Source organism: Strongylocentrotus purpuratus, unplaced genomic scaffold (assembly GCF_000002235.5).
Source record: "Strongylocentrotus purpuratus isolate Spur 01 unplaced genomic scaffold, Spur_5.0 spur5_scaffold_19, whole genome shotgun sequence".
Taxonomy (NCBI): Eukaryota; Metazoa; Echinodermata; class Echinoidea; order Camarodonta; family Strongylocentrotidae; genus Strongylocentrotus; species Strongylocentrotus purpuratus.
The window spans coordinates 7,859,934-7,886,090 of record NW_022145604.1 but is presented as its reverse complement, the minus strand read 5'-3'; the positions used below and the strand labels follow the sequence as shown (position 1 = coordinate 7,886,090).

Below are 26,157 nucleotides of genomic sequence, written 5' to 3'. Positions count from 1 at the left end.
GCTCTTCACTCTTCATTGCAAGAATAAAGTGGAACCGCAATTTTTATCTATATTCTACAATACTGCATATAAACCATTTCTTCAATAATGCATCATATTTTGCTTAAAGTCTCTCGTCTTTACAAAATATTCACAAAACTATATGTTACAATGATAAGGAAAACATTCTATACAACCAATTTACAAGCATATTTTGCTGCGAACATTTTAACACATTAATAATCTTTATTATTGTCAATGGCAGCGAAATTATCCGGTTGACGGTAAGCATACACCAATGCTTAATCGAAGTTTTAAAGACCCACAGAATAAAGAAACATTTGAATATATACCCAATAAAAATGGACGATTTCCCCTCCCACAATGCAAAGCGCGCATGATGACTTCCAGGATGCAGAGATGTCACGTCACAGGTCAAAAGAGCTCAGTTTGTTATGTTGCACCATACTCAGTAGGCTTCATGTATTCAAACGTTGATAAGAGATTCAAACAGTTCTCATTTACCATGATTCTTCACACCTATCATAATAACTGACGACGTCATGAGATTTATGTAATAGTTGAAATCAGATGCTTGGTAACAGCGAATCTTCAAGTTGTCATTGTATTTCTATAATTGTGAACATTTAGTTCTTCGCGGTTTCGTCAGATAAAGAAAAGAAACGATGAAAACAAAAGTCATAACCAAATACAAACGTTCGTTGGTGCAAATGCTGAACACATAACTTTAAAGACAACTGTGCATCGATGTTGTAATGTAGTCGCTAATATAACCCCAAACAAATTCTTCCCCCCCCTTATTACCCCCCCCCCCTTGTTTAAAAAAAGAATTGGCCTCCAAATAAAAAGCACATCAGTTCGTTGAAATCATGAGTCATGAGATGTGTTGAGCCTGTGATATGGGAGGCATCCATCTTTGTGATCTTAGCTCTCTATAAACCTGTAGTGGTCTTCATATATTATTTGCAGCAGATGGATTAACGAGTTGGTCGAGCCTGTGATTTAGGGAGCATATACCCAAGAAGCATTCATCCGTTTTCCCATACTAGCCTATGCTGGAGTCATGAATTTAGTTGAGCCTGAGATGTGGGAAGGATCTACCCAAGAAGCATACATCAGTTTTCCGATAGCATTTGCTAGAGTCATGAGTTTAGTTGAGCCCGTGATGTTGGAGGCATCCACCCTAAAACCATGCAGCCGCTTTTCCACAGTCTTTGCTGGAGTCATGAGGTGATAGAGAATTTATTATGTGGGAAGGATCCATCTTATCTCATCATGTGTGTGGGATGCCGGTGGGCCATCATAGCTTCCATGTCCAACGGTCGCATGTGCTATAGGACGAAAAAGAAAATAGAAAGGGAGATAGAAAGATGAATTATTACTTGTTCAGTCTCAACTCATTTTAACAGTCATATCTCACGATTATACTTACCTGCTTATGAAAGAAAATAATTTCTTTACGTATAGGCCTACTGTACAACTAGAATTCATCAAATCAATTTCTTTGCGGCTATATGATCATGATAAAGCCTGCAAAGCTACGTATATTTGTAAAAACAGGCTACCAAGGAAATGAACATAATAATGGAAAGTGCAAAATGTACAAACAATCACATTTAATCGAATACTAAAAGGAGTGAAAATGTGGAATTTACATCCATGCATTCAAGACGTAATGATAATTTCAGTAAAATACGGAACGTTTTACAAGACACCGTCACAATTTTGTAAATAGCAAAAACGAAACTGTTCACTATTACTTTAAAAGTCAAAAGGTTTTTCTCATAACTTTGATATTCATCCTCAAAAAGTAAGTAAATCTAGGTTAATGGCATTCCGAAAGTAAAATGTCAACAGTGTCCCGCGATCAAGGTCCATTTCTCATGTTTTAGGGAAATGGCGTTAGTGATTGTTGTTTCCTAAATGCAATGTCGAGTTCTGGGAAAGGTAAATAACATACTTTAAGCGACTTCGGGCAAATTAAAAATAACATGTCACATCTTTATAAGGATTCACTCTTCCATGTGAACTGCGATGTTCCTTCCTCATCCTTCGCTTTAAATGGGGGGGGGGGGGGGGGAGTCGGCCAATATTCACAGAATATCACTAAATTAGGTCAAATCATGTTTAGTGTAAAGCCTTTAATACAAACATGCAGCTAAAAACGAAGGGGGGACAGGGCCTAAGATTATTTTTAAAATCTTATAACTTATGCACAATCTAGTAGCCGACAAAGTCGGAAAATCCCCTCTAGCGACACCTTGTATTAGAAATACCAACCAACCAAAAATCCCTAACCTTTCAAAAACTTCTCGAACAACATGCCCAGTCATCTTCTAGACAGATTTCTTAAAAATTTGTTTTAATGAAACAATTCCCTCTCAAAACTAAACACAATGGAGTTCTTGGTCATATCAGACTTATTTTAAAAAGTAGCCTCTACAGGCCAGGAGAAGCTAGATGAACGTTGCAAAATGCAGCAACAATATTTCTAGACGCATGCATAAGCCTCGAAGGAAGAAAAAAACACTCGGAAAACTATGACAAAAAGAATTCATTGACCCCAAATGAAATTTTTTCAAAATGTATCGATGGACATGACCTTTTGTGGATTCCCAAACTCATAACTACGCTGATAATATTATGTTGGGTAAAAAATAAAGAATTTATCAAACAGCAAATTAGCAACACTCCTCTTACAAATGACCTGCTAGGAAACAAAAATATTGGCACGTGTAAGTTCAAAGATTTTTGTTTCACTTTTGTTTCGTTCGTCTAACCCATGAAACCGCGGACATACATTAGTAAAAAAAAAAAATTAAAAAAAAGAAGGAAAAAAAAAAAGAAGATAATATCTCCTCAGACTATCAACAAATCTGTGTCGCCTAGCCCTTCCTGGTTGACCTTTCTGACTGCACTTTTCGTGGTCTTGTGTCTATGGTGTCTGGTGGCGCTGACCTGAGGTCAGCTGGGGTCATCGGTTTGATCCAAGGTCTACTTCCGATCACGTGGGCACACGAAGCGTTGTTACAGGACGCTGAGAGTGAGACAAGGGATTGTGCGAGTAAAATCCACGTTGAGACCAAGGAGCTTAGCTATAACTCCAAACTCGACAGGAGTTTTGATGTGGCAGGTCTGGATACGGCATATGTCTAGTTCAACCTGCACTGACCATGCATGGGTGTTTGGAAAACGAAGACCGAAGAACGAAGACTGGGGACCATGTGCGCGCACGTACGTGCGTCAAGGAGATGATCCCCGGTCTTCGATCTTCGTTTTCCAAAATAACCCAGGGTGTTTTGGAAAACGAAGACAGAAGACCGGGGACCCATGTACTATGCGTGCATGCACTTGTACGTGTAGTGCACCCACGTGAGAGAGAGAAAGAGAGAGAGAGAGAGAGAGAGAGAGATAGCAAGAGACGATCCCATGCACTTGTACGTGTAGTGCACCCACGTGAGGAGAGAGAGAGAGAGAGAGAGAGATAGGAAGAGACGATCCCCGGTCTTCGATCTTCGCTTTCCAAAATACCCCAGGGTGTTTTGGAAAACGAAGACAGAAGACCGGGGACCCATGTACTATGCGTGCATGCACTTATACGTGTAGTGCACCCACGTGAGGAGAGAGAGAGAGAGAGAGAGAGAGATAGGAAGAGACGATCCCCGGTCTTCGATCTTCGCTTTCCAAAATACCCCAGGGTGTTTTGGAAAACGAAGACAGAAGACCGGGGACCCATGTATTATTTGTGTTCGGCGTTAATAATAATTACAATACTACTGAAACACTGTCAGAATGATAAAAACGATGATGAAAAAAACAAAACAACAATGATAATAATAATAATTATAATATAATAATAATAATAATAATAATAATAATAATAATAATAATAATAATAGTAATGATAATACATACTAATAATGATAAAAGATGATGATAATAATGATAAAAATAATAACATTAATAATAAGCATAATAGGCCTATGCAAAGAAAAAACTACAGAGAAAAAGTGTATATAATGGCTACCCAGGGGAAACAAAAAATGGCCTTTACAGACAGGTGGCCCTTGTTACTTTTGTAAATAGTAGGGTACCAAAAATAGAGATGAGATGAGTCTGTAAAACAGGAGGAGACCTGTGATGGTTAACCTCGTGACACGGACTGCCTATTAATAAAAAGTAATAAGAACTATAAAACATAATTGAATATTCGTATGCAAACAAACAAAGTCACATAATCTAAACACAAACACACTTCTATAGTTATAGTTCCTAACCTACTAATATATAGGTTAACCTCCCAAACTTAGCCATTAGATGAAATAGCAAACCTGGCTGCGGCCAGATCAAGAAGAGAGGAGAAGTAACGATCCCCGGTCTTCGATCTTCGTTTTCCAAAATACCCCAGGGTGTTTTGGAAAACGAAGACCGAAGACCGGGGACCCATGTACTATGCGTGTTCGGCGTTAATAATAATTACAATAATACTGGAAAACTGTCAGAATGATGAAAACGATGATGACAAAACAACAACACTGATAATAATAATAATAGTAATAATAGGCCTAATAATAACAATAATAATAATAATAATAATAATAATAATAATAATAATGATAATATAATAATGGTTATGATAATAATGATAATAATAATGATAACAATATTAATAACAAGCATAAGAACTTATGCAATGGAAATGACAGTGAAAAATTTCAACAATGGCTAGCCAAGAAAAAACGTGAACTAAAATGACTTTGATAGACAGGTGGCTGCTACAGACAGGTTCTTAAACACCTAATTTATATCCATGGGAACCAATTTTTTTTTTTCTTCATATTTTTCCCTCCACATTTTATTGATTTTCATTTGAAACACATACAAAAATATATATTCAAGGTAATTTACATAATAACATAAATAAAATAAAATTGGCTTTTCAAGATACAAGTATTGATGAACTGTTGAGTTAACACAAAATAACAAATCAATAATTCATTTCTAACACTCATGGAAAGAAAAACAAATACAGAAAAAATATCATTTTAAGTAAACAAATTCCTGAATTGAAACCATTTTCTTGTGAATTTATTATTTCTACAATTCGAATTTGCAATATACTTTTCGTTCTTGAAGTAATTTATAATCGAAACTCTAATATTATCAAAGTCGGGCAATTGTTTCTTTATTTTGCAAGTATACACCATCTGTCGCACCACAATCAGTATACAATTCAATGCATAATTATTTGAACCTTTTAAACCAAATAATTTATCTTGTAATGAAAATGTTAATTTATTTCCGGTTCCAGTATTAATCCAGTGTTCTAACTTACCCCAAATATGTTTAACATGCGTACAGTCACATAGCAGATGTATAACTGTTTCAATCTGTTCATTACAAAATGTACATTCTTTTCTTGGGACTAAATTCATTTTAAACAGTAGATTTTTAGTGGCCACTATAGATACATGTAGGTCTAAGAGAGCTAAGACAGGTATGACTGTATTTTCATCATTAATAATCGCATATGTGCACCAGGCCAAATCGAGGAGAGAGGAAGAGACGATCCCCGGTCTTCGATCTTCGTTTTCCAACATACCCCAGGGTGTTTTGGAAAACGAAGACCGAAGACCGGGGATCTTACAACAAAGGTTGCATTTGCCTTTATCATGTATTTCCAGCCCGGAGTCGGGGTCTCAGATTTGGCTTGGAAGGGGGTGTGCCGCTCAAGCCTCGAAACCCTACCCATTTCTGAGGGTCATTTGGGGGAATTTTACTCGAAATAAAGGCCCATTTTTCACAATTTTCGGGTGGTTGCTACCACCCGAACATGCAACCACTCCAACATTTTTGAAATTTTGAAGAAAAAAACAGACCCATGTTTAGGGATTTTTTTGGTTTAAAATGGGTCCAATAGAGCGGCACACCCCCGTATGTCTTAATATGTGAGACCCCCTCCCACTGGATTTCCATATTCCAACTACCTATAATCGTATACTTCCAGACCCACTTTCTTAATCAGTTTAAGATATTAATATTTCTTGTTTAATCATTCTAATATAACTTCAGTTATCACTACTGTGTCAAGAATGTTAAAAAAATTACTTGTATTGTGCATTTCGTTCCAATGTGATCACATCCTTCCTCTCTTCACACATGACTGCACACAACCAGCAATAAGTAAAATCAATCACTTGCCTTGTAAAATGTAATAATGAACTCTTTTATTGCTTTGTTATGACTGCTTAATTAGACACACAACAACACTGTATATAAACAAGATAATAACTCAGGTCGGTTGTTCTTTCTCTGATCAACAAGAAATAATTTGCAAAAGTTGTTATGCTTATTATTAATGTTATCATATTTATCATCATTTTTATCATCATCTTTTATCATTATTATTATGTGTTATCATTACTATTATTATTATTATTATTATACTATTATTATAATTATCATTGTTGTTGTTGTTTGTGTCATCATCGTTTTCATCTTTCTGACAGTATTTCAGTAGTATTGTAATTATTATTAACGCCGTACACGTAAAGTACATGGGTACCCGGTCTTCGGTCTTCGTTTTCCAAAACACCCTGGGGTATTTTGGAAAACGAAGATCGAAGACCGGGGATCGTCTCTTCCTCTCTCTCCTCGATTTGGCCGGGCGCACATACATTATATGCGATTATTAATGATGAAAATACAGTCATCTCTGTCTTAATTAGCGGCCATCTCTCTTTAGTAGACACCTTCCTATCAGTGGCCACTAAAAATTGGTTCCCATGGATATAGATTAGGTGTTTAAGAACCAGTCTGCAGCAGCCACCTGTCTATAAAGGCCATTTTGGGGGGTTTCCCCTGGGAAGCCATTATAGACACTTTTTCACTGTATTTGGTTTTCGTTTGCAAAAGTTGTTATGCTTATTATTAATGTTATTATTTTTATCATCATTATTATCATCATCTTTTATCATCATCAGTATGATTATTATCATTATTATTATTATTGTTATTATTATCAACGCTGAACACACATAATACATGGGTCCCCGGTCTTCAGTCTTCGTTCTCCAAAACACCCTATTTTGGAAAACGAAGATTGAAGACCGGGGATCGTCTCTTCCTCTCTCTCCACGATTTGGCCGGGCGCACATAATTATGCGATTAGTAATGATGAAAATACAGCCAAATCTGTCTTAATTAGCGGCCATCTCTCTTTAGTAGACACCTTCCTATCAGTGGCCACTACAAATTGGTTCCCATGGATATAGATTAGGTGTGAAGAACCTGTCTGTAGCAGCCTCCTGTCTATAAAGGCTATTTTTTGTTGGTTTTCCTTTGCATAAGTTGTTATGCTTATTATTAATGTTATCATTTTAATCATCATTATTATCATCGTCTTTTATACATGTATTATCATTAGTGTTGTTATTATTATTATTATTATTATTATTATACTATTATTATAATTATTATTGTTGTTGTTGTTTTTGTCATAATAGTTTTTTACATTCTGACAGTGTTTAAGTAGTATTGTAATTATTATCAACGCCGAACACACATAATACATGGGTCCCCGGTCTTCGGTCTTCGTTTTCCAAAACACCCTGGGTTATTTTGGAAAACGAAGATCGAAGACTGGGGATCATCTCATTGACGCACGTACGTGCGCGCACATGGTCCCCGGTCTTCGTTCTTCGGTCTTCGTTTTCCAAACACCCGACCATGCATGGCACATAAAATTGAAGGGAGACCTACATTTTCCTAATTTATTCAGTGTATTTATTTGAATGAACAAAAGTTACTTTATTTCTGTGAGTAGTCATCGAAGCAGGGATGTGGATAATGACAAAAAATTAAGCAACGATTTTACCAGTATTCAATATCAATAATACTTATTGTTATGAGATAGAAGAAAAAACTGATACAATACAAATGTCAAAATTCTAATAAAATGCAAGTTGTTCCATGATTATTGCAGCTACTATCTCAGTGGAAGGCTGACACAATGTAAACATAAAGCAAATAAAATACTGTAGTTAAATCCACCAATTGATTTCGTTAGCACTTCTCAAAGTTCGACACTCTTTTTTTCCATGACATATCTATTGGTAAGTGACCGGTGAATGAGCACAATATAACTCCGATCACGATGTTAGACTCTACTAAATATATAAAAAATAATATGAAACTTGGAAGCTGGAAGTGATGTAGCAAATGCAATTCGAGTTTCCTCCACCGGTTTGTCGGTGGGTTGGTACCGGGGAAGTTGTGGGTCAAAACACGAACCCGCCAACGCAACTTCCACGCCACAATTATGTCGCCTCTGATTTAATCTGGGGTTTGTCTGTGGTTTTCCACTTTTGTTACAATTATATATATACATATACATCTACTCACGTCACGTCCTTATTTCATTTATTTGGAATTTTAAATTTCAATTCTTATAATACATGATGTTCTCCTGATTTTCTTCCGCCACATATCCAATTTTGGTGTAAAGACATATCTTAACATATTAATTTTTTCTTTAAAATAATAATATTCTGAAAGATCTAAGGTTTATTTCAAAGTATTATCATCCATCAGTTGAAGTTCTATTGATCATGCCATGTTTCAACATGTTCAATAACAAAAGTATGTATTTCATCGAAGGGCAAACTATTTATTTGTCAACTTGATAGCATGGAACTGAACTAAATTTAATCAACTAATAAATCATCTTATTTATTGCACTTTTCATCAATTATATACCTTCTATCATGTATATAAAGAAGTAATTATGATTTAGGAACTTAAGTATTAAAAGTAACATTCATTTTCTGCTCGGAATATTTACATGAGCGTAAAGCCCAAGCTATTGATATTGAAGTCCCATATGCATGATATTCGCGTAGGTTTACAATCCACGCTGCTTGACATCGAACCACGCCATTCAACCGGTCCGTCCGTGCCTCAGCTCCAGCCACTCGTTGGAGATCGAGGAGTAAATGGATACAATGTGGAGGGCAATAGAGGAAGCACGGCTTACTGCATGTTTCATCACTTCGGAAGTAATAGTTTACAGATGGAACCAAGTGAGTAGCGATGGGATTATGAGTATTGGCTTAGGATTGAGATTGAGGGTACTCACGAGTTCTTGTTCTAGTTCTAGTCAATCAATAGGTGTTCAGAAGGTATAGTGGTAGAAATTCGAATTTATGATAATTTCATCTCTCTTTAGTTCTTCACAAAAAAAAATGATTTAAACATTCCTAACGATTTTTATAACACTACAGTCTATTGGGGAAAATGAGTAGGTAAAATCGGTCACTCAAAGTTTTTTTTTACTTTTTTGAAGCACTTTATGATCTTTTTGAAGCGCAATTTTTGTAAGGGCTTCAATACTAGTTATTTCACTATATTACAGACACTGATAACTTAATATCATAAATTGTAATTGGCCAAATTTGTCGTGCATTGAAATGTGCTTTTACAGTTTTTCCTCCTGCATCTAAAACCTTAAAAGTTATCCAAATCAAATTATATTTCCCTTGAGATAGTGCCTGAATTTACAGTCGTTGGAGTATTTGTTGGTGACCATCGTGTGTTAAGATGGTGAAGACATGTTCAATTAACGTTTGCCTTTACAGTGTTATTGTCCTGCTGCTCCTGCATCAAAAATCTTAGGGAAGCTTAAAGTTTCGGAATTATCAAAATCAAATTATATTTCCCTTGAGAACGTAACGCTGAAAGACGAATTGAGGAAGATGAGTCATCCCTCGTCACAGCTTTATCAGGGAACAATCAATGTTTAAAGTCTGGTGGAGATGATGATCTGGAAGGCTATCTTTGTCCAACTTCTGTTGTCAATTTGCGAGGGATTTCAGATATTAGGTGGATGATTAGGGCTGTTGATCCACCGTGGGAACAACATTATGAATACCATATTCTAAAATAAAAGAAGGAACGTTCGGCACGGTTAGGCGCCCCATTTTATACCATCCTGCATGCACTTCAGAAGATTTTGTTTGTTTGTTTACCGCTGGCCAACTTTGTCTGGCACAAATGTTTAAGATGTGATCACTCGTTTCCTTCACAAGAATCGTGATGACACATTAGACAATAATTATGAAGGGAAGATGAGAACGTGTAAAGATAAACTTATGTGGAACTATCTCATTTTCCCCTAGGCTTAAAATGGCCTTTAATTCAGAGCAACTTGCTTTAAAGATTGGTTTCCCTTTACAATATTGCTGATTTCACAATGCCCTAAAATACTGTCGTTTGCCAAAACGTGTACCCAAAGAAAGAGGAAGAAAGGACGTAAGAGAAAAAAATGAAAGGGAGCAGTAGAGAAAGCATAAATTTAAAGAAATAGGGTAAAATCTATAAAAATAAAAAAAACAACAAAGAAGGCGACGGAAGAAGAAGAAGAAGAAGAAGAAGGAGGCGGAGGAGGAAGAGAAGAAGGAGAAGAAGAAAAACAGGAATAACAAGAAGAAGAAGATATTAAGTGTGGAAGTTCAACACCAGTCAAGTGTTGTTTACATTGATCTGACCCTCTAGGTCATGTTGTATTTTCCTTTCATTCACGTCCAATTCTCAACCTACTTAGGGCCGAGTCAAAGTGTTACACACCTACACCGGTGAGGAAAGAAGAGTCGGAGATGTCGAGATGGGGGTAACAAGAGCCTGAAGAGGGTAAAAGAATCGTCTACCCGGCGAAGGGAGTGATGCGAGCCCGGTGGGAACCAACTCCAAGAAAGAAACACAAAATCCTGTCCTATTCCCAATACAACTTGCAAGACGAACTGAGAGAGATAAGAAATGGGATACTCCCGACAAGAGTTTAAAGATATGACATGACGCAAAATTATTCAAAATTGTAAATGGCAGCTACTTTTTTAGAATACAAAATGTTTCCCAAAATATTATATTATGCCTATTCTATCACAAAAACTATCTGAATATTGTGAACGCTCTTTCACTACCGTGAATACATTATTATATCGCATAAAATGCATACGAATGTTTATGATCCTAAATCTTCAGGCCCAAACAGATAACATATACCATGTTTAGTCCATTACTCCTATACCATGTCAATAAAATGCCAAATTCGGGGAAGTTTGGCTGGATTTAAAAATAAGACGATGGAGATTACCCAAGAACACAAAATTGCTGAACGTTCCTAAAGTTAGTAGACAGGTTGACCACTTATTTACCATCATGTTGGGCATCTAGCATCTTCAAAAGTGTTAGTGTGTATTGTAATCATTTAAATGCATGGATTCATTTATTATGATCTCACAAGGAAAACGTCTAGACATACGTAGATCACAGATGCATGATTTTGTCTATTTCTTTGTGCTCCCATCGTTCTACCCACACCATTCTACACCGAATGTCCTCACGGCGGGGGAATTTGGTCCATTCCAAACAATGTTGATCAAGTTGATAAAAGTTGATACAAGTGTTGGAAGCCTAGTCTCGCTATTGACAGATCCAACACCCAAATCAAATAGAACCTAATATTAGGAATATATTCCTACGTTATCATATTGCCAGGCAGCTATCATCGTACCCAGGCCCCGGCTGTGTTTGAATAGTGTACCATATCTATGATGCAATGCCAGGTATTTCGGCGAACTGTGAAATAGAATTTGAATTTTGAAGATGAATATTGTAAAGAAAGGAAAGATGGTCATAGAGGAGAAGTAAAATGTAGAAAATATGAGAAAAGGGGGAGGAGAGGTTTTACAATAAGAAGGAAGATATGGTGAAAGCGAGAAAGGGGGTGGCTGGCGCGGCGTAGCAGATGAGAACGAATGGGGATAAAAAGAAAACAAAAGAGAGAGAGAGAGAGAGAGAGAGAGAGAGAGCCAATGCCTATAAGATGAAGACTAAGAGTTAAATGTTACATGTATCAGCCCATTATAAACAAGATGGAGATGGTCGATGTTAACATAATGACAGCAAATATTTGTTTCTCTGCCCTGGAGAACAACAACAAATATAATGTATTTTACTCATGTTTCGTTTCATTCAGACCCAAACAGATGACATATACATATAGTCCTATATCGTGTTTGTATCTAGGATTTAACCCCCCTCCCTTCTTTCCTTTTTCCTGTTGTTATGTTCTTCAAATGTTCATATTGACTGTCTCCCCCTTGTTTCTGTTACCTCTTTCCTTCTTATTCTTCCACAAATAACCTGCGTCTCTAGGTTTCTTTCTCATTCAAAGAACATAGAAATCTATCAAAGACAAATTATTATGAATTTATGATAGTTGAAAAAGGAAATAAAGGGGCATTCGGCTTGTTGAAAATACACGAAGATAACCAAGCCCAGATCTATATCTTCCACCCATGACCGAGTGCTATTGGAATATTCCTGGAATTTATTACAACTGTCTGAAATTCGGACAAACTCCCATGTCTGTCGTAAACGTAATGCGAAACAGGAAATAGTTGGTCGAACGATAAATGGCCTATTAGCGTATGTACTATGTGGCGAGTTCAAGGCTTTTGTACTAGTGTAATGCATGTATTTTCAAGGAGATATTAATATGCCGAAGCTCACCTTGGTATTTCCGGGTCTGTACGATTGGAACTTTCTTTTTGTAACGACCTTTGATATTGATATCTACTATAGCTTTCAATCGAAAAGTCCACACGGCACGAAGAATACGGGTGAAGTGCGGAAACTTTAGTTTTATCATTTACATGTAGGCCTAGTTAGAATTTCCTTGGTTTATTTCTTGGTTTTATGTTGGTAAATAATTGTGCAAAACGTTATGAATTCTTGTAAAAAAAAACAAATTGAATGACAATGTTCTTTTTTTTAATCACTTAACGTGATGAGGCTTATGATTTGCTACGCCGCGTAGTCTACTGTTGAGGTACTACATGATTAAACATTCTTTAGGGGACAATATAATAATTCTTGACTTTTTGTGTTTTATTTCTTACACAAATGAGAATTATCTAGAAGAAGATTCCCATCCAAAATTGACCATACAAACTAATACCACACCGCATAAAGCGTTCATTATTATGGAGTAATAGTGGAAGAAAAAGACAACTAAAACCAGGGTATGAAAACACCTCCCTGCTAAAACCAAACCAAAAGAAATCATCTACACTGATTTCAGTCAAGGTATATGGTTTCCCTCTAGCAGTAACAAAATATGCCTGATTGCTCGACGTTAGCAATAAATCAGACTGGAAGATTATGGTGACCTACATTTTTGTACTGTCTCCCACTTTTTAAAGACTGAAAATCCTTAGTGCAATCTCTCTAGATTACGGCATGTATCCCAAACCCGTCCAAATCAAACTCGAAGGACTAGGGACCTACTTTCAGTTGGTACAATTCGAGTAATTTGTAGAAGTCAGACAGGTTAGATGAAACAGAGCAATTCATATTTCCTGATACCTGGGGTGTTTCACAAAGATCCTAAGTCGATCTTAACTCTAAGTTGGACTTAAAATTATGAAGAGCCATGTGTAGCCTTATAGAAAAATATATTCAAAGCCGAAATTTCAAGTATTTCGGACTTTTTAGTTATTCCATATCAAGAACATAAAATCTCCTTGATAATAGAAAATATGAATGATCTGAATCAACGTTTTTTGTCTTTTAAAATAACTTGTACAAAATATTGTATAGGTGCTAACGGCTTTCCATAATTGTTAAGTCCAACTTAGAGATAAGTTCAACTTAGGATCTTTGTGAAACACCCCCTGGATGCATAATCGAGAACATAAACACCAAATATGACACGGCTGAGGAAAAACAAACAAACAAACAACAAACAAAAATAAAAACGTGATTTAAAAAAAACTATAAAAAAACCTAGATCTTGTCCATAGAATTAATGTATGAATCATTTGGTCAGCTTAAAGTTGAAGCAGCACTTTCCTTGGCACGGAGAACTTACCGAAGCTTCTTCGAACAGTAATACTGAACTGGTGTATTTGGCCAGGAATCGAGTTCCCCATTTTTAAACATAACTACAGTTTAAAGCCAAGGAAATATGTCACATTTCCCATGTACGACCTCAACAAATTGAGGGGACAAACAGACTTTACCACTGACTTGATGGGGTCGAATGGCAGCTGAACACATCTACCCCACCTGCTAGCGACAATCAATGGGCCAGACCGGGCATCAGGCTCTCTTATCACACCGTGGCATAGAAAGCCCACGACCATGTGCTACCAAAGAGGTGGAAGGGAGATGTCCCTGATCGTATCATGCTTTGATGTTTCTTTTGTCTGATGTAGATTAGGCGGAATAGGCCTTATCCCATGTGACACATGGCGATAAGGAAGAAAGTGATTCCCTTTCGTAATCTTTCTTTTCTGTCTCACGCGGATAACAGTTACATGTAGTTACCCATGTTAATAACCAAATGGCGACAGTTATGTGACAAACGATACTAGATAACGACCTTCAGGCTCTGAACATACAGTTTCCAATTGCTTTACTGACCATGTGGGTGTGCGTGTGTATGTGGGTGTTGGGGGAGGAGCAAAATAGACTGAATTTGTTGTGTCATATTGCTGATAGATAGGATGAATGAGTAGGCTTGACATATTTTATTTGGCATGGGTCCTCGACCTGAGGGTCTATGTTCTGTTGATATCATAGGGAATCCTGGCAGGCATTAACTAGTACTAAACTTTATATAAAAATATGAATAAAAAAAGTAGTACATTATCCAAAAAAAAATCTCCTCCAGAATCCGCCATCACTTGGTTACGGTTCACCATAAAAGTAGGGAGACATGGTAGATTAAAGATATGATAGTTCACAAAAAGGGCCATGTTTATCCAAGTAGGAAAAGCGGAGGGGGAGGCGGCGAGTGCCTTCCTTCTCCTGACCTTTGACCCATAATTTCAGGAGAACGACCAAATATTTGGTTTATTCATTACCTATTTTATTTCAATGCAAGTACATACCATTACAATATTTCATAAACAGTACGAAATTTCCCATTCCATTTCTCTGTACCAATAAAAATGCAATCATTACCCAACCATCTAAAACAGACGCAGGACAGTGACCCATTCAGCAATAAAATGAAAACAACGATTCAAAAGAAAAATAAAACAGGAAGATAGAAGAAAAAAGGTGCCATATGGAGTCGATTTCCGCGCCTAAAGACTGTAGCCTAAAAATATCAAATACGAGAACAGACGGTTGCCATCAGCCACGCGAAGAAAGATTCAACGCGACTCTGTTATGGGTACACACGAGTTTCACGCTTGCGGGACGAGTCCGTAATTACACGGGCATGTCTCCGGGTGGTCGAGTGATGGACGCTCGCTGGGGATTTACTAGGGATAGTAACTCGATCGTATCACCCGAGACAGATTATTTACAAGAATATGGAAGAAAATGAGTAACATGAAGCAAGAACGTTATATACTACTTTCGTTGATAAAAGAATAATTGTAAATCATAATGGTTCGTGTTGAAACATTAGAGTTATCATGGTACCATACAGTATTAAACTTGGTCCGCCTTATATATAACGATTTGGAAATAATCTGAATGAATCGCAAGTCCTCTAATCAATCGCAAGTTTACAGGCTCCCATCTTTTATGTACATACAGGTAGTTGCGATTCGTCACGGAATTGTATTGTTAATCAGGAGGGGTTCTTTGTAGTTTTTTAACACAAATATTCTTGATAAAATATCATATGTTAATTTCTCGAAGAAAAAATAGAGGATAATACGTCATGAATATTAGTTAGGAATATATGGGCAAGAAGCAAGCGCGGTCCAAGGAGAATATACAATTTTGTTTTTATTGGGAGAGGGGGTTCTGGGGAGGGAGCTTTGGGGTTTGTTGCATTTATTTTCTACCTTATGCCTGGCTTTAATAATTGATATAAAATCAAGACAAGACAAATGCGGGGTTGGGGCTCCCCCTTCAGAACAGCTACCTGGATGTTACATAGGATCAATATTTCCTAAAATATATTCTGCATAATTAATTATACAAGGACACTTGATATGAAATTTACAATTTCCCCTGACCTCACAAATCATTTTTAATCTTCCCTTTCATCTTGTGTTGATGTTGACCTCGTGTAAAAGGTTTGAAATTTGTAGAGGTGCTGGTACAATTCATCGAGTCATTATCATTAATACACAACTATATACCATCATATATTTGGTAGTATCTAATTTCATGAACTATTCAGACCGATATAACTTTGGCCTATGGCTTAGGCCCGTACACTTCAGGTCGTGTAAGGTCATACTCATTAAAGGTAAAGACCAGTATTGGAAACGCCCCAATTTAAAAAAAAATGAAATGGAAGCTCTCATTACCAATCATGTGAAAGGATATGTTTTGACTAATACATGATGATAACAAATTTGCCGGGAAACCGCCTACTAATTCATATATTTGGTAAATTTGTTTCTCTCGTGGTCTGTGAGAGATATAGGGTAGTCCCATATACATCTTTCTGTGTATAGTGCTTGTAACTCTACGAAGAATGGGCCAAATTTCTTATCATTTTGATGATTACAGAACCTTGCAGATGCTAGATGCTAGATGATCAACCTTTTCTGATCGATTCCACAACGTTTCTTTCACAATGCAATCGCATGACCATAACTGGTCTTTTCCTTTAAAGGTATAGATCTGTTTTGGAAATGCCCCCCTCTCAAAAATGAAATGGAAGCTCTTATTACCAATCATGTGAAAGAATATGTTTTGACCAATACGTGCTGATACAAATTTTGCCGAGAAACCGCCTACTAATTGATATATTTGGTAAATTATCTAATTATCGATCAGGCCTGGATAGATATCGCAAATGCACTTCAACATTGAACATTTGGGCATTTATTTTTTGTTGTTGCGAATTTAGGCTGAAGTATTGCCATCTAAACCTCTGACGGCAAAAATTAAACAATATTGAAAGTATATTTTGCACCCAAACCCTTGAACCGCAATTGTACTTCTATACCGGTCTATATCTTTAAACAACATGTGAAAAGGAATAGTACGGCCATGGTGGGTGATTTGGCACCCCAAAAATCTAAAGAATATAGGAAAATTGAGGGGGAAAAGGAAACAAATGACAAAATTGGCATGATGCCACCTCACTTTTAAAACAGCAATTTCAAAAAACTTTTCGTAACCCCCCCCCCCCCCCCCCTAAAAAAAAGAGAGTTAAATTAGGACCTCTACTGTCCAGTGTCTAAAATTAGAGAAGATTACCCATTATTAGTTTATTTGAAAGAGCGGGGACCTGGTACGTGTACATTAAGTGGACCTCCCCCATATACATGATACAAGAAAAAATAACAACAAGAAAATGTACAAAACAAAACAAATACAATCATACAAAACGTTTTTTTAGAAAAAGTCCGGTCGACCAAGAACCAACCTTGTTATTTTGATAACGCCATTATTATTGAAGCTGCAGTATTTGTGAGGGTTTAGCCCATTGTATACAGTTGAACGTCATGCAAATCATACCATTCATTAATTGGTACATATAGATGGAATTCAGTGGTGAGATAAAATGAGAAATTGTAAAGGTGATATAAGGCAGAACTGCATGCATGGTTCTCTTTTCTCCGACGCGGCTCATAGCACAAAATAATGATAATAATCAGAGCAATTTGACGAGATGCTCACGCATGACCTATCTTTCTTGCTCTCAGTCTCAATCAGATAATTAGAGCTTTCGCGACACACTCTATTTCTTTTCTCTATTTCTCAATAAATACAAATGTATAACAACAAGTCAACGAAATGAACAACACAGGAACTTATCTTTCATCTTGCAATCCTGAAACTTGAAAGCAAGATTTCAGCTGACAACCGTTTTGACACTATTATAACTTTCAATGGATAAACTGTGTAAAGTAAGATAATTTCATTTCAAAATGTTCACCTTTGGCAAGAATTAAACCAGCGTCTGCTTTTATAAATTTTAAATTTTCATACTACACACCATTAAACCAGCTGCTATCAAGATAAGATTTCAAAGAACATTGCACATAATTGCATCGGTCATTCTTAGATAGGATACATGATGATGCAGGTTATTTTACCTGACTGCTAAGATAGCATACATGCTTGAAAGTAAGCAACCAAACGATCGACGGCTTTAGATCCTCTCCGAGGGACCTGGTAATGAGGATTAATGCCTTACCAAATTGCACTAGCGCATCGACTTGGTTTGGAACCCCGGTCACCGGATTACGAGACCACTGCTCTACCGACTAAGCTATCGCGCCTCCTCATGTCAAACAGAAAAGGCCTAAATGAGACCTTCAAATTTATATATTTTTTAAAACCATTTCCATAGGCATAAACTAGAAAATTGAATGCCAGATAAACTGACCATAAAGATAAGAAGAGACATTCTATCAAATATGAACAGACGATCTCTGTCATTGCAGCACATGCAGACAGTCACATTTTTCAGGTGTCTGAATTAGCGCGGGAGAAACAGCTGCTCACCTTTGATATTTTCTCCGTCGTAAAATTCAAACCAAAAGGTGTCAACTCCGCTTTGATAATTTTATGACATTCCGGGTCTCTTCACCTGGGACCATTTATGCACTCCGAATAACATCCACTCCTCCCAGAATTTGGATATTACTAATATTCGGGTACTCCCCCCCCCCCCCCCCCCTCCTCCCCGACCGGCCTCATTATATTCGGACAGTGAGATGAATACAATACTTTGTAATAATTTCATCTTTTCAAGTAAATGTTTTTCAATACAAGAAAGTGTCGACAAGTTTGCTCGCTCGCTTCTGGAGCTCGCAAAATTCAGCAACCAGAAAATTGACAATCTGGTTTAGAGGTACGTGCCAATCCGTTTACACACCTTCCTCCATTCATAAAAGCACAGTGTGAAATGCCCTGGAGTGGATTAAGAACCTTATGTCAGTAGCACAGTGGTGCATGTTGTGGTCCTCATGTTAAATGAGGACCCGATGACATGTTCCAATGGCGGATCTTTAATTGGTTAATTTGACCGGATCAGATCCTATCTGCGGCGAAACGTTGGACTTACTAAATGCGATCCACGGACCGAAAGAAGCCTGAATATGTGTCCTTGATGACATAGTCATTTCGATTATCACCTATCCTAACGTCAGGCCTTACAAGGCAGGAGTATCAGTGGCGTAGCTCCGGAGTGGGGGCCCCTGCTCGGTGCCCATAATGGGGGGGGGGGTGAAAGAAGCCTAAATGTTTGTCACTGAAAGTCATTTCTATAGCATCTACAGTCACTACAAGCCTTGTATGGCATAATTATGGTCGTATGGACAATGGAAAATTGCTTGCATCTCCAGTTAGGGGGGGGGCGGCGTCTACCAATGTCACTTGTCTTGTTCACACTAAATGCTTGTGTACGTGGACAAATAAGGGGCATAAGTGGAGTAGCTCTGGAGTGGGGGCACTTGCCCTTTATATCAAACTGAAAACAAAAGAGGGGATGAAAAGTAAGATGGGAAAATAAAGCGACAGACGGAAGGCGAAATGAAAAAGGAGAAGGTTCGGTCCTTTCTCGCTGATCATGTTTATCTACGTAGTAAGATCAATGTCACTCCCCCTACCCCAACATCACAGTGCCCCTTCAGTAGTTGTATTCACCCACCATCCTAACTATCAATTGCAAAAACGTCTTTAAAAAATAGAACAGAAATTGTCCGAGATAAACTTTAGCAATTTCTGCAGGTCTATCGGAGCTCTGACTATTTATTTCAGAGTCATTGTCAAAGCGACCAGGGAGATAAGGGTAAAAGCTATAGTTACAGAACTTCATGTTTTCTATTTACGAAGAGAATAGACGTCTGTCGACGTGGTCATGTTTTCCCCCAACTAGTATAGTGTACAAAAATCTGTGCCTCTGTAAACGGAAATAGCAACATCATTAGGTACTAAGTTAAAGCTAAACTTTAGTACTGGTAATGCGATTGCATTGTGAAAGAAAAGGTGTGAAAGGATCAGAAACAGTTGATCATGTAGCATGTAAGTATTGGTGTGCACTGCAAGGTTCTGGAGTCATCAAAATCATAATAAATTTGACCGAGTCTTGGTAAAGTAACAAACACTCACATAGAAAGCTATATATGGGACAACACACATCGTGTCGGGGATGGTACTACCTTGGTTTCCTTGTCTTTCTATGCTCATTACTCAGCCAGTATACATTTTCTTCCAAAATTGTTTGGCACATGTCATTTATTTGTAATCTTGAACATTCAGTGTAAGTTTCGTTTGATTCTGTGAGAATTAATTTTTTTTTTTTTACCAGTACTGGAGTTTATCTTTAATGCAGGGTATCAATTATCATTTACCGACTACCGAAAACATCCGTTTCCTTCTGTTTTACGCACTTTTGATTAAAGACCCCAGAACTACAAAGCGGTGCCGATAATGAGGATATTATACCTGTATTTGCGGTTAGGCGGCGGAAACACTTACAGCATCAAGTGTTACATAATCATAGAATCCCTAGGACAACGTTTTGACCAAAACAACAGCAAATAGTTCGGATGATTCCAGTTGGGATTATATTTTGAAATCTATTTTTTCTCACTTATTCATTCTTTTTTTCTTCTTCATATTGCAGTACGCTTGTATAAAATAAACAGGGAAAAAGGGAACATATAGCCCTGAATAATGATTTCTTTGGTCACTGTTGGAAAAGCTAAAGGAGTTCTCTAGTCCACTTTGAAAGACAGCCGTCAATAATATCGATCTTTTCTAAGATTTGTACTTTCTGGAAGTTTGCATGTCTTTTGATATAAATATCATACCATGAGCTCTTCTGCTGGAGTTCTGTTAAACCACATGGTCTAAAACAAAACTAGAGACTTGCATTGAGTTCCATCTGTCCATGGACTCGTCTTATCTTCCAAAGTACATTTTCTGAACATTGATATCTATTATGATATGAATAAATATCTGAACGTTATTCTCTGACTGTGTTACTCATAATCTTTAAACTCCCTTGGAGTTGTGGGTGGCAAAATTGAATGGACACAACAGCAGGACTATGGACCATGGGCATGCTGGGTTTGCATACACCCTACCGCATTAATGTAGTAAACCGTATAAAGCAGGCTCTTTTGATGTAAGTATGAAACTCTGCAAGATTATGTGATATAGGCCTAAGTTTGTTTGTGTATGATATTATACGATAAAGGAACACTGTGAAAGGGTTTTCTTAAAAGAAAATTTGAAAGAGAATTATCTGGACATTAGCTATTCTCACCCGAGTGTTTTAGATCAATCGTGGACTCTCATGATTGTGATCACGAAATGGATAACTCCTCACAATATGGCCCAACAAGTTCTAAATGGGGTAATAGCTGGACCTCAAAGGTAAAGACCAGTTCTGGTCATGCGATTGCATTGTGAAAGAAACGTTGTGGAATCGATCAGAATTGATTGATCCTCTAGCATAAGTATTGGTGTGTACCGCAAGATTCTGGAATTATCAAAATGATAAGAAATTTGACCCAGTCTTGGTAAAGTTACAAGCACTGTACACAGAAAGATGTATATGGGACTACGCGATATCTATCCAGGCCGGATAGATATGATAATTTACCAAATATATTCATTAGTACTAGTAGAAGGCTTCACAAAATGTGTATCATCACGTATTAGTAAAAACATATTCTTTCACATGATTGTAATAAGAGCTTCCATTTCATTTTTGAGAGGGGGGGGGGGCGTTTCCAAAACTTGTCTATACTTTTAAAGTACACGGACCTACTCACTGTCAGGTCAAGATTCTCTAGATGTTTTAATCTATTGTCACCTCCATACTTGACGCCATGGAGGCAAGGCCAGCATCGCAACGGAAGCCGACAATTGCAGCGGGCCAGTTTCAATAGCAATCACCCATTCTTGATCTGAGTAATCGCATTCCATTGGACCAGGATACAATCCCAAAACATTGCTATGAATCCTGAATGAACTATTTCGAAGCCAATGAACCAGTATAAATGGGAATAAGATCGGAATTTATTGAAACATGTTTCTGTTTAGATACAACTAGAACGAATTAAAATCGAAAAGAAATAATAACAATATTTAAAAAAGTGCATCGAAGGAACCATTTCGAAGCAAATGATTTAATGAACCCAATATAATTGTTGTACAATTACAACAGGCAGTGGCGCGGCGTACGGGGCACATGGCCTTTATCGAATAAGGAAAAGGGGTGAAAGAGAGCAAAATGGGGGGGGGGGTCGAAGGCGGAAGGCAATTTGTACAAGAGAGGAAAAGACGCCACGCCCCCTCCCCCTTTACAGTTTACACCGTTCCACACTACCGCATGGTTCTATCGCATATCATCACCTAACCCTTCAGACGCCCCCCCCCCCCGCATCAATACCACATTCTATTGGACTTTCGCTACGCCAGTGACTTTACTGCAGCAAAATCGTAATAAAGTAAATTTGTTGATACAAAAATACAATGATAGGAAAATTGGAAATAAAAATCAAACTAGTAAATCATTATGTTTTAAAAAGGAGGTTTGGGGAAGCAAAATCTTTGCTCAGTATCGGAAGAGATTTGGGAGTATGATCCTATATATTTATATTCCTATTTGAATCATAATAAATGCAATTCCCAATTAATGTTTTTATCAATACGTGAAGGGAACACGAGTCACCTTGACAGAGTAATCTCGGAATTCATAAATGAATTGATACACAAGTAGATAATAATATTGAGAAGTAGAAAATTAGAATAACATCCACCGGGGAACTCCAAAACAGCGCCCGGCGTGGATAGTGCATTTCCCACTACTTTTGGGGACTATAAATAATACTACATTACGTATTTCATTTCAGCTATTCATAAACGAGAAAGAAAAGAAAAAAATCCCCCCATGAAACAGGCCACTGTTGGTGCCACCCCCCCCCCCCCCCCCCCCCAACAGAAGGGAACGATGCCACTGTCCGTAAAAGACCTAGTTTTCATGTACCCGAAACTAAATGAGAACTGCGAGACGGAAATGCCTTGATATATTTTGTTATAGATGCTGGATATAGAGGGGTTTATTTATATACATATGTTTTTGTTTGATTGTTTTTGTTCATTGTTTTTATTTTATTACAAAATGCAGTGAAAAACTTCAGTAAATACATCTCAAATATATTCTGTGTTTTCTACTATCCATGTATACAACTAAAGCATAATTTCAGAATTAGACGAATTTCTTTTAGGAAAACGAATCAAGGGTCATTCAGTTGCAGATAGCCTATAATTTCTTGATCATAGATAATTATGCAACGCTACAATGAGTTAATGTAAGATCAGGAGACAGCATATTTGAAGCATCATTTGACATCGAATATGTTGGTTTAGTTCCTTCGTTCTCATTCATTGTGTTACTAAGCTTATTATTTGTTGGTACACACTACATGAACCTATGTTTTTAAATCAATAGAGTGAAACTCGTTGATCGTTTTATCCACAAAATGAGAAAAAAATCCCACGGCGAGTATGTTTCGAAAGAGTTAGACTTGCTCGTATACGGATTGTTAGATGTATACAGGCATCAAACCCAAAACAGTTCAAAAATTGCGCGGAATAATGAAGTAATATCTGTTCATATAGGCCTACTAGTACTGTACTACTTCGATTAAAAAAAAACACATTTTCGTATAATAATCATTTCAGTTTCTTTAAAATATATTTTTGAGGAAAAATATCGTGAATAATGGGAAATGTTACCTGATGGTGTACGTTCATGACAGCTCTGTTCCTCATATTGCTCATATGATTCTGCAGGCAGAAGGTACAGATAATCCTAGGGCCTGCCTCGCTACCAGGTCGGAGCATGGCCCTATGCATGCACGGCTGTTCAATCTCCTCATCCCCGACGAGAAGAAGAGTACCTAAATGGTTGATATAACTTGTCGCTAACCTTAGGGTCTCGATTTTAGAAAGTTTTCGATCCCTGGGTTCAGTGGGGATAAGATCTCGTAACTGCACGAAGGCGCTGTTGACGCTATGAGTCCGGTCGCGCTCCCGGGCGTTGGCGGCACCGCGCTGCCGAGGGATACCCTGAGAGTCAAGCTCGTAGGTGATGTTGGAGTCCATGTTCATGTTGTAGTTGTTGGCGGATGGTAGAAGGGGACGATCGCCGGAGACTCGGCGATAGCCTCCCGGGTCGGAGCGGTCTGTTGACGAGGAACTCTCGCTGTCGGAATCAACGCCTCGGCCGCCTTCGCTTTTCGAGAAGGCGTCGTGAACTTTCCGCTTCGGCATTTCTTCTACTTTTGAAAATATAATTCAAAGATCTTGGTTGGTAGCTGAACAAAAATCAAAAATTGGATTGCAAATTTAGTCATAAAAGTGACAAATCAATGATGTCCAATGATCAATCCTTTCAGAAAATTCTTGCGAGGCGCTGGCTCAATCTTGGCTATAAATACTTCCCAATTCAGTCGTGCTTAGAATCTGATCTCCAAGAAATAAAGCTGTCGCATCCACAATTCATTTAAATAAACGTGGCACAAAAGTTGGATTACGAAATAATCAGCGTCAAATTTATCAGCCACCAGGTCCTGGGAAGAGGTTCTCAATTAAACGTTGATCCTATTTTTTAGTTTTGGATATAAACCACGGACCTTATCGTCTGATTTCGTTATATCCTCCAACAACTAAATCTAAAGCTAAAAGCGCGGTAAAGAAAGAAATCGAATTTATTTGAGAGACGTCTCCCTGTCGACGATGTAGATTTTATTCCAGTTTTCAGCCAAATTCTGGGCTGGTACCCAGTGGGTGAAGAAACGTTAATGGTCTTGGTTGAGGGGTAGAAAGTGCAACCCTCTCTTCACTGATCCAAAGCCGCAAATGGGACCAAGTGTTGTCGCCATAAATCAATGGTACGCAGCTGGTTAGAGCACGAGGGAGATTCGGCACACAGCAGACATGAGAGACGGACTGCTAGGCACAGGTTCTCGTCAATCGATGTACATTACAGTGTCTGCACGGTGAGACTATGATGACGGCATACTGCATAGGCTTTGTAGTTTAGCTGCCCCGTACTTGACAGGCTAGGAATAACAAAGCCAGGCTCTGCTCAAGGGCAAGGTGTTTTTATTTAGGAATTGTAGTAAAGTGTCAAATTGGAGTGCGTGCCTGCAGACTATACCTGCAGCGCGCGCGGCAACATTTTGACTGCCAGGACGCTGTTCAGAATATACCAAACTAATATATTAGGCCTATAGTGCAGTGGGGGGGGGGGGCAGGAGGTACAAATGGCACCCCCCCCCCACGCCCAGATATTCCTTGATCCTCCACTGTATATTTATTCATCCAAGATGTGTGAAGTGGGGGGGGGGGTTGCCCTTTGGACCCCCTGCCCCCGGCCAAAGTATGACTGGATAATACAGTGGCGCACGTGGGTCGAGACATTGAGGGGCTATGAAATCATAGGGCGGGGGGCAACGATCTTACTACTTACTAGGTGGATGGAATCTAAATTAACAATGCCCTTCCCTCTTATTTTTTTTGACCAACCACTAGTGTTCTATGAGTGTAAGCAAAGGACTGGTCCTAGTAATATCCATAACACTTCAAACAGTTTATTTTATGTTTTAAGAATAGAGCATAATTATTAGAAAGATAAAAGCAAGAGGCTCATTGTTTTGAACTCTCTTCTTGCTCATTATTTAGGAATGTTAACTCCAGTAGGCCTGTTAGACTGTTAGATAGAAATTTGAGAACTGTTGTATGAAATATCCTTTTTTTTCTGTTACAGATTTGTCGGTATTGTACAGCATTGTTGTAGCTACGAGAGGGACAGAGACCCACTTGTAGCCCCCCTCCCCCTAAAAAAAGAAAGTATCACAACAGGAAACGATCGAGAAATGGGAAGAAAGGAGAGGGGCAACGCAAAAGGAGATGATATGACCATGGACCTGATAATATTGATATGACCCTTTCTAACACCCTACCCCACATCCGAATACTCCCAGACCTCCATGTTTGATCCTGAGAATAATGTCTGCCCCATTTGGCAGAAACGACTGTATCAAGCCAGTATTGAAACACTGTCATGAAATAGAAAGACTGGAACCCTTTCTAGCACAAACCCTAACCCACGATACTCTCTCTAAGCGTAGTAGGTCCATGCTCTAA

The 26,157-nt window shown here is 38.0% G+C and overlaps 1 protein-coding gene across 1 annotated transcript; it reads right to left on the bottom strand.

Annotated features, from left to right (window-relative positions):
* Positions 1-832: 832 nt before the first annotated feature.
* On the bottom strand, positions 833-24,332 carry LOC100894088 (basic helix-loop-helix transcription factor scleraxis). The gene is made up of 2 exons (XM_003729344.3): positions 23,743-24,332; positions 833-1,331 (listed from the first exon to the last, which is right to left on the bottom strand). Exons 1-2 carry the CDS (start codon positions 24,277-24,279, stop codon positions 1,266-1,268), a joined length of 603 nt encoding a protein of 200 aa, XP_003729392.1. The 5' UTR covers positions 24,280-24,332; the 3' UTR covers positions 833-1,265.
* Between the last annotated feature and the right edge of the window lie 1,825 nt (positions 24,333-26,157).